General features: G+C 42.2%; 1 protein-coding gene across 2 annotated transcripts in view; it reads right to left on the bottom strand.

The window, feature by feature from the left end:
* Positions 1-14493, bottom strand: part of ift172 (intraflagellar transport 172) — a 279132-nt gene that overhangs the window by 186184 nt on the left and 78455 nt on the right. For both annotated transcript variants that reach the window (XM_043682226.1, XM_043682236.1), the window contains 2 exons: positions 13505-13608; positions 12704-12789 (listed from right to left, as the gene is read on the bottom strand). In XM_043682226.1, coding sequence (XP_043538161.1) covers positions 12704-12789; positions 13505-13608 — 190 coding nt within the window. The remainder of the gene's footprint in view (positions 1-12703; positions 12790-13504; positions 13609-14493) is intronic.

Genomic DNA, 14493 nt, shown 5'->3' with positions numbered 1-14493 from the left:
TCTCTCCATAACCAAGGTGAAAGTCACAGAATTGTGGTCACCATCAACCAAAATGTCACCCACTAACAAGCCCACCACTTGTCCCGGTTCATTACCGAGTACCAAATCCAATATGGCCTCCCCTCTGGTTGGACAAAATGCAGCACCTCGCATTTATCTAAATTCAACTCCATCTGCCACTTCTCGGCCCATTGGTCAATCTGATCAAGACCTTGTTGTAATCTGAGGTAACCCTCTTTGCTGTCCACTACACCTCCAATTTTGGTGTCATCTGCAAACTTACTAACTGTACTTCTTATGCTCGCATCCAAATCATTTATGTAAATGACAAAAAGTAGAGGACCCAGCACCGATCCTTGTGGCACTTCACTGGTCACAGGCCACCAGTCTGACAAACAACCCTCCATCACCACCCTCTGTCTTCTACCTTTGACCCTTTTGTCCTTAATGTATTTGTAAAAACCCTTTGGATTCTCCTTAATTCTATTTGCCATGTAATGGCTAGTTCTCCCTTTATTCCGTGAGATCTGACCTTGCTAACTAGTCTACCATGGGGAACCTTGTCGAACGCCTTACTGAAGTCCATATAGATCACATCTACCACTCTGCCATCATCATTCCTCTTTGTTACTTTATCAAAACATTTGAGAGACATGGTGACTATCCCTAATCAGTTATTGCCTTTCCAAATACATGTACATCCTGTCCCTCAGGATTCCCTCCAACAACTTGCCCACCGTGGCGGCACGGTGGCACTGGGCGGCACGGTGGCACAGTGGTTAGCACTGCTGCCTCACAGCGCCAGAGACCCGGGTTCAATTCCCGCCTCAGGCGTCTGACTGTGTGGAGTTTGCACATTCTCCCAGTGTCTGCGTGGGTTTCCTCCGGGTGCTCCGGTTTCCTCCCACAGTCCAAAGATGTGCAGGTCAGATGAATTGACCATGCTAAATTGCCCATAGTGTTAAGTAAGGTGTAAAGATAGGGGTATGGGTGGGTTGCGCTTCGGTGGGGCGGTGTGGACTTTTTGGGCCGAAGTGCCTGTTTCCACACTGTCAGTAATCTAATCTAATCACCACCGACATCAGGCTCACTGGCCTATAATTCCCTGGCTTGTCCTTACAAGGAGAAAGTGAGGACTGCAGATGCTGGAGATCAGAGCTGAAAATGTGTTGCTGGAAAAGCGCAGGTCAGGCAGCATCCAAGGAGCAGGAGAATCGACGTTTGAGCCCTTCTTCAGGAATGAGGAAAGTGTGCCAAGCAGGCCAAGATAAAAGGTAGGGAGGAGGGACTTGGGGGAGGTAGGGAGGAGGGACTTGGGGGAACCCCACTTTCCTCATTCCTGAATCCCCCAAGTCCCTTGTCCTTACAACCCTTCTTAAACAGTGGCACCACATTAGCCAACCTCCAGTCTTCCGGCACCTCACCTGTGACTATCGATGATACAAATATCTCAGCAAGAGGCCCAGCAATCACTTCTCTAGCTTCCCACAGAGTTCTCGGGTACACCTGATCAGGTCCTGGGGATTTATCCACCTTTAACCGTTTCAAGACATCCAGTACTTCCTCCTCTGTAATATGCAAGGTGTCACCATCTATTTCGCTACTTTCTATATCTTCCATATCCTTTTCCACAGTAAATACTGATGCAAAATACTCGTTTAGTATCTCCCCCATTATCTGCAGCTCCACACAAAGGCCGCCTTGCTGTACTTTGAGGGGCCCTATTCTCTCCCGAGTTACCCTTTTGTCCTTAATGTATTTGTAAAAACTCTTTGGATTCTCCTTAATTGCCAAAGCTATTTCATGTCCCCTATTTGCCCTCCTGATTTCCTTCTTAAGTATACTCCTACTTCCTTTCCATTCTTCTAAGGATTCACTCGATCTATCCTGTCTATACCTTACATATGCTTCCTTTTTCTTAACCAAACCTCAAGTTCTTTAGTCATCCAGCATTCCCTATACTTACCAGCCACTAAATTTGTCCCACCTGCCTGCTCCTGGCCCAAATCCCTCCAGACTTTTCCTATTCATGTACTTATCCAAATATATTTTAACCATTGTAATTCTATCCACAGCCACCTCTTCCATGCACAAACCACCCTTTATATTAAAAAAATTGTCCTTCATACCTTTTTAAAGTCTCGCTCCTCTACTTTATGCCCCCGAGTCTCAAAAACTCCCAGAGGGAAAAAAACAATTACCATTAACTTTATCTATGCCCCTCATTATTTTATAAACTTCTATAAGATTGCCTCTCAACCTCCTATGCTCCCCTGAACAAATCTTTTCAGCCTTTCTTTATAACTCAATCCTTCTATATCTGACAACCCTTTCCAGCTTAATAATATCCGACCAAAGGGTCTGTTTCCGTTCTGTATGATTCTATATCTCCAAGACTCTATGACTCATTTTGGACCCTGGTGGCATTCAGCCAGTATCTGGTGGCAACCTTTATTCAGGACAATCATTCTTGCTCCCAATATTAATATGCCATCTTTTATGGTGATCTGGTCTTGCCACGTCAATCCTAGTTGTGATGGCCCTTTTGCTTCCCCTTTCACAACCAGCTGTTTTAGTTTTGCCAATACTGGATCATTTTGTGTCCACAGTCGAAAACTGTCAGTAATGACAAGATGATGTCCAGAAAGTTTAAAACCAGAACAGACTCTTCCAGGGGACAGATCTCAGATGGTATACTTGCCACTGGGAGGCAGCTCAAGATATCTGCATTTGCCACTTAGCCTCCTGGACCATGCTCCAGCTTGTAACTGTATGCACTTAGAATAAGTGCCCTCCACTGAATTTGACCAGAAGCTATGGGCAGCATCATTTTGTCCTATTTAAGTAGCCATAGCAGGTGTTTGTAGTCTATTACTTACACAAATTTATGACCCTAAAGGTATTGGTGGAACTTTCTCACACCAAAGATGACCACCAAACCTTCCTTCTCTATCTGCGCGTATTTGTGTTCATCATCAGCCAAACTCTGGGAAGCTTATTAGTGAACTAACATTCCTCCAATGCTGTACGGGGCAACATCACATATCAATACCACCAATTTGAAATTTTTATAAATGACTTGGATGAGGAAGTCGAAGGGTGGATTAGTATGTTTGCCAATGACACAAAGGTTGGTGGAGTTGTGGATAGTGTGGAGAGCTATTCTAGTTTGCAGCGAGATAGTGACAGGATGTAGAACTAGGCTAAGAAGTGACAGATGGAAAAGTGTGAAGTCATTCACTTTGGAAGGTCAAATTTGAATGCAGAACAGAGGGCTACAGGCTGGAATCAAAACAGTGTGCACAAACAGAGGGATCTTGGGGTCCGTGTCCATAGATCCCTCAAAGCTGCCACCCATGTTGATAGGGTGTTAAGAAGGCGTATGGTGAGTTGGCTTTCATTCACAGGGGAATGGCATTTAAGAGCCACAAGGTTATGTTTCAGCTCTATAGAATCCTGGTTAGACCACACTTGGAATATTGCGTTCAGTTCTGGTTGACTCATTATGAGAAAAATGTCCAAGCTTTAGAGAGGGTGCACAGAAGATTTACCAGGATGCTGCCTGGACTGTACAGCATGTTTTATGAAGAAAGGTTGAGGGAGCGAGGACTTTTCTCATCGGAGCGAAAAAGAATGAGAGGTGACTTGAGAGAGGTGTACAAGATGTTGAGAGGCATAAATAGGGTGGATAGCCAGAGACTTTTTCCCATGGCAGAAATGTCTATCATGAGGGGGCATCATTTTAAGGTAATTGAAAGAAGGCTTCAGGGAGATGTCAGAGGTAGCGTTTTTACTCAGAGAGTGGTGAGTGCGTGGAATGCACTACCAGCAGGGATAGTAGTCAGATACATTGAGGACATTTAAGCGACTCTTGATAGGCAAATGGAGGTTGGTATAATGAAAGATCTGTAGGTTAGACGGATCTTAAGGTAGGATAAAATGTGGGACAACATCAAGGGCCAAAGGGCCTGTACAGTGCTGTACTGTTCTATGTTCTAAAGGTTACTTTTAGGCTACAGGATGATTCCCAAGGCTGACCCTTTTTCAATAGCAGGATAGCAAGATGGAGGTCAGGTTATATATGAATTTCCCATAATAATTCAGCAAACCAAGGAAAGGCATAAGCTCCACTACACACGTGGGAGCTGAGGCACCTTTGATTGCCCTCACTTTATCTTCCAATATGTGTAACCCGGTCTTGTCAACTCTGCAGCCCAAGTAAGTCGCTTCAGGTACCTGGGTCACATATTTTTCCCTCCGAAGGCGTACACCCGCCTGGGAGAAATGTTTAATCACTATGTCCAAGTTCTTCAAGAGTTCTTTTTTGGTCTTTCCAGTTTTCCACATGTCATCCAGATAATAGCAACTGGGATAGACCATATTGTGTTACAAGTAGCCCCCGTTATCCGAAAGTAGAGCGTTTCCAGGAAACCTTTCGTCAGCCGAAAATGGTGTAAAGCAAAGGTGCATGATTTATATGGCAAAGGTATTACTGTTTCTCGAGTTTAGAAGACTGAGAGGGGATCTGATTGAGACAAATAAGATTATTAAAGGATTGGACACTCTGGAGGCTGGAAACATGTTTCCTCTGACGGGTGAGTGCCAAACCAGAAGACACAGCTTAAAAATACGGGGTAGACCATTTAGGACAGAGATGAGGAGAAACTTCTTCACCCAGAGAGTGGTGGCTGTGTGGAATGCTCTGCCCCAGAGGGCAGTGGAGGCCCAGTCTCTGGATTCATTTAAGAAAGAGTTGGATAAAGCTCTCAAGGATTGTGGAATCAAGGGTTATGGAGATAAGGCAAGAACAGGATACTGATTAAGGATGATCAGCCATGATCATATTGAATGGTGGTGCAGGCTTGAAAGTCAGAATGGCCTACTCCTGCATCTATTGTCTATAAGTGAAAATCCTCTTCAGATTTGTGAAAACAGGTACTAATGTAGGCGAAAATGTGTAAAGCGAATGTTTGATAATCAGAGAATACTTGTATAGACCCCTGAATAGTCAGTGGGTAACCGAGAAACAAATTTGTAAGGAGATCTCAGTTATCTGTAGGGATAATAGGGTGGTAATGGTAGGGGATTTTAACTTTCCAAACATAGACATAGTGTTAAGAGTTTAGATGGAGAGAAATTTGTTATGTGTGTACAAGAAGTTTTTCTGATTCAGTGTGTGGATGTACCTACTAGACAAGATAGAAAACTTGACATATTCTTGGGAAATAATGCAGGGCAAGTGATTGAGGTGTCAGTGGTTAGCACTTTGGGGCCAGCATCCATAACTCTATAAGTTTTATAATAGTCATGGAAAAGGATAGACTGGATCTAAAAGTTGAAGTTCTAAATTGGAGGAAGGACAAAGCTGGAAAATGGGGAGCCTGCAAAAATGAGATAACGAGAGTCCAGAGACAGTATATTCCTGTTAGGTGAAAGGCAAGTCTGGTAGGTGTAGGGGATGCTGGATGACTAGAAAAATTGAGGTTTGGTTAAGAAAAAGGAAGCATGTGTCAGGTATACATAACAGAGATCGAGTGAATGGTTAGAAGAGCATAAAGGCTGTAGAAGTATACTTAAGAGGGAAATCAGGAAGGTAAAAAGGGGACATGAAATAGCTTTGGCAAATCAGGTAAAGGAGAATGCAAAGGGACTCAATAAATACATTAAGGACAAAAGGGTAACTAGGGAGAGACTAGGGTCCCTGAAAGATTAGCAAGACAACCTGTGTGGAAGCGCTGGAGGTGGGGGAGATACTAAATGAGTATTTTGCATCAGTGTTTACTGTGAAGGAGGACATTGAAGATATATAATGTGGGGAAATAGATGGTGACATCTTGAAAAATATCCATAAAGCAGAGATGTCTTGAAACACATAAAAGTGGATAAATCCCCAGGACCAGACTAAGTGTACCCTACAATTCTGTCAGAAACTAGGGAAGTGATTACAATTGTTGAGAAGATTTGTAGCTCAGATTGAGGATCAGGAAATTATTGCTGGGCCCCTTGTTGAGATAATTGTATCACTGATAGTCACAGATGAGGTGCTGGAAGATAAGGAAAAGCCAGGGAACTCTTGACCAGTGAGCCTGACATCTGTGGTGGGCAATTTGTTAGAGGGAATCCTGAGGGACAGGATTTGCATGAATTTGGAAAGGTAAGGGCTGATTAGGGATAGTCAACATGACTTTTTGTTTGGAAAATCATGCCTTACAAATTTGATTGAGTTTTTTGAAGTAAAGAAGAGGATTTACGAGGGCAGGATGTAGGCGTGATCTATATGGACTTCAGTAAGGCGTTCAACAAGGTTACTCATAGTAGACTGGTCAGCAAGGTTAGATCACAAGAACTACTAGTCATTTGAATACAGAATTAGCTCAAAGATACAAGTGCTGGTGGAGGGTTGCCTGTGACCAGTGGTATCCCATAAGGATCAGTGCTGGATCCACTGCTTTTTGTCATTTATATAAATAATTTGGATGGGAACATAGGAAGAATACTTAGTAAGTTGACAGATGACACCAGAATTGGAGGTGTAGTGGACAGTAGTGGAGGAGGTTACCTCAGAGTACAACTGGATCTTGATCAGATGGGCCAATGGGCCAAGGAGTCGAGATGGAGTTTAATTTAGTTAAATGTGAGGTGCTGCATTTTGGAAAGGCAAACCAGGGCAGGACTTACACACTTAATGGAAAGGTCCTGCAGAGTGTTACTGAACAAAAAGCCCTTGGAGAGCAGGTTGATAGCACCTTGAAAATGGAGTCACAGGTAGATAGGACAGTGAAGAAGGCATTTGGTGGGCATTTCCTTATTGGTCAGAACATCGAGTATAAGTGTTGAAAGGTCATGTTATGGCTGTATTGGACATTGGATAGGCCACTTTTAGAATACTGTGTGCAATTCTGGTCTCCCTCCTACAGAAATGATGTTGTGAAACTTGAAAAGGTTCAGAAAAGATTTACAAGTATGTTGTCAGTTTTCAAGCTATAGGGACAGACTGAATTGGCTGGAGCCTTTTTCCCTGGAGTATCAAAGGCTGAAGGGTGACTTTATAGAAGTTTATAAGATCATGAGGGGCATGGATAGGATAAATAGACAAGGTCTTTTCCCTGGGGTAGGAGAGTCCAAAACTAGAGGGCATAGGTTTAGGGTGACAGGGGAAAAATTTAAAAGGCACCTAAGGGGCAACCTTTTCATGTAAAGGGTGGTGTGTGTGTGGAATGAGTTGCCAGAGTAAGTAGTGGAGGTTGGTATAATTACAACATTTAAAAGGTATCTGGATGGGTATATGAATAGGAAATGTTTAGAAGGATACGGGTCAAGTGCTGGCAAATGGGACCAGATTAGGTTTGGATATCTTTTTTATAGATTTGATTACTTACACTGTGGAAACAGGTCCTTCGGCCCAGCAAGTCCACACCGACCCACTGAAGAGCAACCCACCCAGGCCCATTCCCCTACATTTACCCCTTCACCTAACACTATGGGCAATTTAGCATGGCCAATTCACCTAACCTGCAATTTTTTGTATTGTGGGAGGAAACCGGAGCACCCAGAGGAAACCCATGCAGACACGGGGAGAATGTGCAAACTCCGCACAGAGAGTCGCCTGAGGCGGGAAGTGAACCCGGGTCTCTGGCGCTGTACGGCAGCAGTGCTAACCACTGTGCCACCGTGCCGCCCATTGTCGGCACAGAGGAGTTGATCTGAAGGGTCTATTTCTGTGTTGTACATCTCTATGACTACGTAATATGTTCTCCATCTTCTACTAGGATAAAGGGCACAGGCTGATGATATCTCAAATGGCAGTTTTGGATATTGGTACAAACCCTTCTCGATTTTGTGGCATACATCTGGGACTCCTCACCTAGTTGCAATTGCAGATAGACAAGGCTCATGTCCAGCTCCGTGAAGAACAGCCTCCCTGTCAGTTTTGCATACCAGTCCTTTCTGCAAGGCATTAGGTATTTATCCAGCTGAGAGAAGCGGTTTATTGCTTGCTTAAAATCCCCACAAAGGTCAACTGACCCATCAGGCTTCCCAATTGGTATGACCACTACTGTCCATTCCTATCTGCCACTACATTTGCCCATAAGGCAAATGGCACTGGACAGGCCTTGCAGATTTGCGGAATTGCTTCCTGGTCAACATGTAGGTGGTGTTGGCTCCTGTGATAGTCCCTTGGACTTCCTGAAAAACATCTGGGTATTTAATTGGAACTTCATTTGGGTAGCCACTTTCCATTCAAACAATGTTGAGCCAATGAAGGTGAATCTTTCTCAACCAATTCCGCCCATCAAACTTAGGCCTGAGCCTTTTACAATAATCAGTGGTAACTGCACTAACCACTTCCCATAGAAGACCAGAACCAAAGTCGCATCCTTAATCCTTAACACTTCCCTGGTGTACATTCTCCGTCTAACCGAGCCCTTGTGCAAACTTAAGGGTTGGACTCCAGTGTGAATCTGGTTAACAACTAGTTCTGCAACCAATGATACTGTTGCACCGGGATCAATCTCCATTAGAACTGGATGATCTTTTAACCAGACATGTATTTTGACTGGTTCTGATTTGGATGTTGCTAAGCAACTTAACTGTTTCAAATCAGATGGAGGTGGACTTCTCAGGGGGTCCATACTCCAATGTACTAGGCTATGAGTTCTCTTATTCAAATCAAGCCTCATTAGATTCCTTTGCTGTCTCGAGTCTGCATACTGGCAGCAACTACAATGGTTTACTGGCCCAGATCCTGAAGAACATTTTTGCCATTTGACCAAGGCTGGGCTTTGCTTTGGGGTTTTGCAGTGCATTGACCGAGAGTGCCTCTACTCAGCACATGCCCTTGGTGAAGCTCTGCGATTGCCTTCACTCAAGTGTTGCTCCTCAAGCTCTGTTGGACAGGTAAGGGTATCCACTTCCACTGCAATATCCCGTAGCTCACATGCTCCACTTGCCACCTTTACTAATGACAAGTCCAGTTGTCATGCCTGTTTGAAGTCTAACTGGACTTCAGCTCGTAGGCACTTTTCCTGGTTACGTCATTAAACCCACATACCAAACAGTCTCTCAGCATCTCGTTCAAGGTTAATCCAAAATCATATGCCTCTGCCAGTCATCTTAACCTCAGTTCTCTGCCAAATAAAACCTATAGCATCTCAGAATTAAGAGGAAGTTTGGGTTGTAATAGTCTTTAACTAAATTCGCCAACTCAGTGTCTGCATGGGTTTCCTCTGGGTGCTCCGGTTTCCTCCCACAGTCCAAAGATATGCTTGTCAGGTGGATTGGCCAAGCTGAATTGCCCGTAGTGTTAGTTGCATTAGTCAGAGAGAAATGGGTCTGGGTGGATTACTCTTCGGAGGGTCGGTGTGGACTTGTTGGGCTGAAGGGCCTGTTTCCACACTGTAGGGAATCTAATCTAATCAAATATGCATATGCCATGAAGCACTGAGTTTGGGTGGCACGGTGGCACAGTGGTTAGCACTGCTGTCTCTCAGCGCCAGTGACCCGGGTTCAATTCCCGCCTCAGGCGACTGGAGTTTGCACATTCTCCCCGTGTCTGTGTGGGTTTCCTCCGGGTGCTCCGGTTTCTTCCCACAGTCCGAAAATGTGCAGGTTAGGTGAATTGGCTGTGCTAAGTTGTCCGTAGTGTTAGGTGAAGGGGTAAATGTAGGGGAATGGGTCTGGGTGGGTTACGCTTCGGCGGGTCGGTGTGGACTTGTTGGGCCGAAGGACCTGTTTCCACACTGTAAAGTAATCTAATCTAATACCATTTATGGAAAGTAACAATGAGTGAGTTATTTGTCAGTATCAAAACTTAACATCAAAATTGTATTGGCCATCATTATTGTAGCACTTGTGTGAAGACATTCTGGAGTTAAGAAACATATGTTTAGAATGAACAGCTTGCCAGGACTGCATAACATTATACTGTCATTTTCAATACACTCAAGATGAAAAACTCATTCACATGGGTGACACAGTGGCAGTGGGTGGCATGGTAGCTCAGTGGTTAGCACTGCTGCCTCACAGCACCAGGGTCCCAGGTTCGATTCCAGCCTTAGGTGACTGTCTGCATGTGCAGAGTTTGCACATTCTCCCAGTGTTTGCGTGGGTTTCCTCCAGGTGCTCCGGTTTCCCCCCACAGTCCAAAGATGTGCAGGTCAGGTGAATTGCCTGTGCTAAATTGCCCACAGTGTTAGGTATATTAGTCAGAGGGAGGTGGGTCCGGGTGGGTTACTCTTCGGCGGGTCGATGTGAACTTGTTGGGCCGAAGGGCCTGTTTCCACACTGTAGGGAATCTAATCTAATCAACATAAGCTATCCTCTGTAACTTCAGCTTAAGAATACTGGAAGGATCTTTTTCAATTGGTATTCATTACAGAAAAAGGAAATCAGATTATAATTCAATGACTTTAAAATTATCATGGAGTTAGGCTAAAGTAGATGTAAGCAGCTTATTACATTTAGACTGTGATCATTGACCAAAGGTCGAATTCCGTCCAGATGTTATGGCCGGCAAAGAATCAATAGCACTCACCAGTGACCTGAAGAAAGATCCCCAGGAAAGACTACCATTCTCTATGGTATGGATTTCACTTTACAAAGAACAAATAACAGCACAGGACCAGGCCATTTGGCCCACAATGACTGCACCAACATGTGCAGTCTACAACATCTGCATCCCTCTATTCCACACCAACTCATTTATCTGTCAAGATACTACTATTGTACGCACCTCTGCCATCCCCTCTGGCAGTGCATTCCTGGCACTTAGCACTCTCTGTATAAAAATAAACTGCCTTTCACGTCTCTTTTAAACTTATTCCCTTTTACTTTAAACATATGTCCCCTAGTATTTGACATGTGTATTCTGAGAAAATGACTGACTCTCCATGCTCCTCATAATTTTGTAAACTTCAATCGGGTCACCCTCATCCTCTAAAATTCAAGTGAAAACAAACCAAGTTTATCCAAACTCTCCTCATAGTTCAAACCCTCCAAATCAGCCAACTTGCTGGTAAACCTTTTCTGTTCCTCTCCAAAGCCTTCACATACTTCTGGAAGTGTGGCAACCAGAACTGTATGCAATTTTCCAAATGGGGCCAAACTAAGGTTCTCTACAGCTGCAACATGACATGCCAATTTTTATATTCTATCCCCCAACCAATGAAGACAAGCATTTCATATGCCTTCTTGACCACCTTATCCAGTTGCGTTGCTAAGATCCTGGTTTAAATTTGAATATGACACTGAGTTAAAGGAATCTCCAGCATTCAGCAATAGTGGTATCATGAATCAAGGTCAGCAATAATCACACTATTATTTTTATTAACAGCAAAGGAGTAAAGAAAATATACCAACTTTCTTTTCTATAAATATTACAAACAACAGCTGAAATATCACAAACACTTCAAAACTTATAATGAAAGCAACAGATTTTAAAACTAAAATAATTTATGTGAGACAAATATAAAATCAGTTTCTCAGGGCCAAAGAGTTAGGTCAGCAACTTTGCAGACTATTAAAAACTCCCTCAATTATACCTCACTAATAAGACATAGCTTTTTCAGTGACTTTCAGCAGTGATATTGGAGTGTAAAAGAAGTTCTCATCAGTTCAGTGGTATCTACAAAGTTATATGGGAGAATTTTATCAATAATCTAATCAAAGAGAGAGGAATAACAGTCAGGAAAAACCTGGACTTCCATGTTTAGGCGCACAGTACAAACATCAGAATTAGCTGTCAGTATCAACGCTGCAGTGATGGTAAATGTTAGCAATTTTGCCATTATTTTTCTGAGCTCTTCTTAAAATTTTATCTTAGCAAATTCACAATGTTGATTGATTATAAGAATAAAAAACAGGTCCAAAGGTCATGACAGAGGTATAGATAGTCAAATTTCGATGGAGCACTTTCTCAGATGAGAGAGCTGTCCCATATTGAGACACTTCAAAATTAGGCTTCAAAGAATGATGTGTCATTGAAACATACGTGATTCCGAATGGTTGACACTAAAACGTTCTTTCCCCCAGCTGGTAAATCTAGAACATGGGGGAAAAAGGATTGATGATTTAGGACTAAGATGAACAGAAATGCCTTTAGTCAAAGGGCAATGAATCTCTGGGATTCTGTATCCCATACATTTGTCGATGCTTCATTAGCAAATAAATGCATGGTTGAAACAAACAAAATTTTTTGATCACGCGAGAAATCATGGGTTTCAAGGACCAGCCAAGGAAAGTGGAACTCTGATCAAAGATTAGCCATGATTGAAGTGAATGACACAGCCAAAGTGACAAGACATTTAGTCTACCGCTCCCAAATTTTATATTATCAACTATGCACCTGTAGAGGTATAGTAAAACAGAATTGGACATTGTAGGTTAGTTCAGTTTAATAAGACTAAATTCAGGAGTCAATGTAATTTCTTAATAGCTCCACCGTCCATTGGTTGGTTGTATTGCTCAAAAAATGATTTATTGGATAGAATCTATGATATAGAAAAGGCATGTGAAAGTAATGGAGCTGAAGGACCAAACAGCTAATTCTTCACAGATTAACTCCACCATCTTAAATACACGCTGCCATTTAAACAAAACAGCTGTGCATTCGCATCACACATCAGTTACTTGACTAATTTAAATAAATATTAGATCACCCTGAAACAAAATGAAGTGGATTAGTTATCATATTAAACTTACTTACCAACTGCTATAGTTTTAATATCTACCAGATATGCCAGTTTCTTATTTTCTTCTACCCCACTTTGTTTGCGTTCATTTAGTCGAACACTATCAAATAAAATTGAAAAAATATTTCATTTCATTCCGGAACATTTTACAAATATGGACAGAAAATCATGAATTTCATGATTTCAATCATTGCCGCCATTAAAGTTAATTTTACCCCATGTGTATTTCAACATTCAATGGATCGATAAGCTACTAGCACCTAAAAGATAACACAGTAGCTTCAAATCAGAGAAGTCTGCTTTCCAAGGGACGCAAAAGCATCAACTTGCTAAATGAATAAGATGGTGCTAGATGATAAACAAAAGGGCAACGGTGGTGCATCAATCTTACTAATCTTCATTGTGAGGATTCACTTCCAAGCATCATGTTTGGTTAATTTCTGCAGGTTAAAAGATTGTCTGGAAAAGTTAAAATACCTAATTATTCATTGCTCTATTTTCCAAGACAGACATGTAAATTAGTACTGAAATAAACCACAAAGGCCAGTATCCCATCACCAAGTCAGCCTTTATTTACACATGGAGTCCTTGACACAGATCCAGCTTCCTCAGATCCAGCTCTCAGAGTGAACAGAACATCTGACACTCTTGTTTATATCTGTCAGCCAGGGCTCCTTGTTTGGATTCACAGCACCAGTCAGGGAACTCATATTCTATGAGTTCTACATGGCTGACCTCATTACAATCACTATAAGTACAAAATTAAAAACATCAAAAGGCAATTAAATGAGACAAAACAGAGATATGAGTCATACCTGATTAAGTGTGGGTTCATGAACTCTGTTCTAACAGATCCCAAAATGTCATTGTTGCCATATTCTACAAGTGTCAATTCACCAGCATTGAAAATCATGCACACCTAAAAGAAAAACAGCTATTAAACATGAACCACACATCTTCCATAGTCAGATGTTTCCTACAACGAAATGTTTTACATTAAGTGCTGAACAAAGTTATTTGAACTTGTGCTTGTTATTTGAACTGCTTCTTCAAAATATTGGGTTTATAGTTTATAAGTCATTGCTGCAAATGAGTAAAGTCAAAATTTGACCACTATGAATACATTTAGTACATAGTGACTATCCCTCATGCGTGAAGATAATTGACTGCTGTAAATCCAAAGATGGCTGATGGGCTAATTTGGGATCAGCAGTCTTTATGGTATGTAAGGTTTATTTCATCATGTGAGATATTTGGCTTTGTATTATTTTGGGTCATGCCTTCCTCTTTTCTCCATTCTTGCTTTTCTTCTTCATTCTGTTGTCAGTGGATCAAAATGGTGAACTCTTTGTACAGACTCTGCCTCTATGTACTGTGATCCTGTGCAATAGTCTCTCAAGTTAATAACAATTGCATTTCTTCATGTTTATCTTTAGCACATCCTTTAAGTGCTTTACCTGTTCTCCTCTAGTGTGTTTGCCCTAACTGAGCTTTCACAAGACCACCTGCTTTAGAAGCTTGGTATGTAATATCCAAACTGTACACAAATGTCAGCAAAGATGATGACAGATGATTACACGAATTTGCATGCAAGGATTCATTGTTGTTGGTACACCTTTCCCCGAGTTGATATGTAGGATCCTCCACAAGTAACATTGTTTGTATGATTGCAGTGAATGTCTCATGTATACTGTTAATATTTCAGCCCCATACTGTAAGCCACAGTCACAGTTTTACAGTATGCAAAACATTTCTTTAGGCCCATCATGTCTGTGTGGGTCATCAAGCACCTATCTATTCTAGA

This window comes from Chiloscyllium plagiosum, chromosome 3 (genome assembly GCF_004010195.1).
Source record: "Chiloscyllium plagiosum isolate BGI_BamShark_2017 chromosome 3, ASM401019v2, whole genome shotgun sequence".
Lineage (NCBI taxonomy): Eukaryota > Metazoa > Chordata > Chondrichthyes > Orectolobiformes > Hemiscylliidae > Chiloscyllium > Chiloscyllium plagiosum.
The sequence above is the reverse complement of the archived record's forward strand: the minus strand, read 5'-3'. Positions and strand labels throughout refer to the sequence as shown.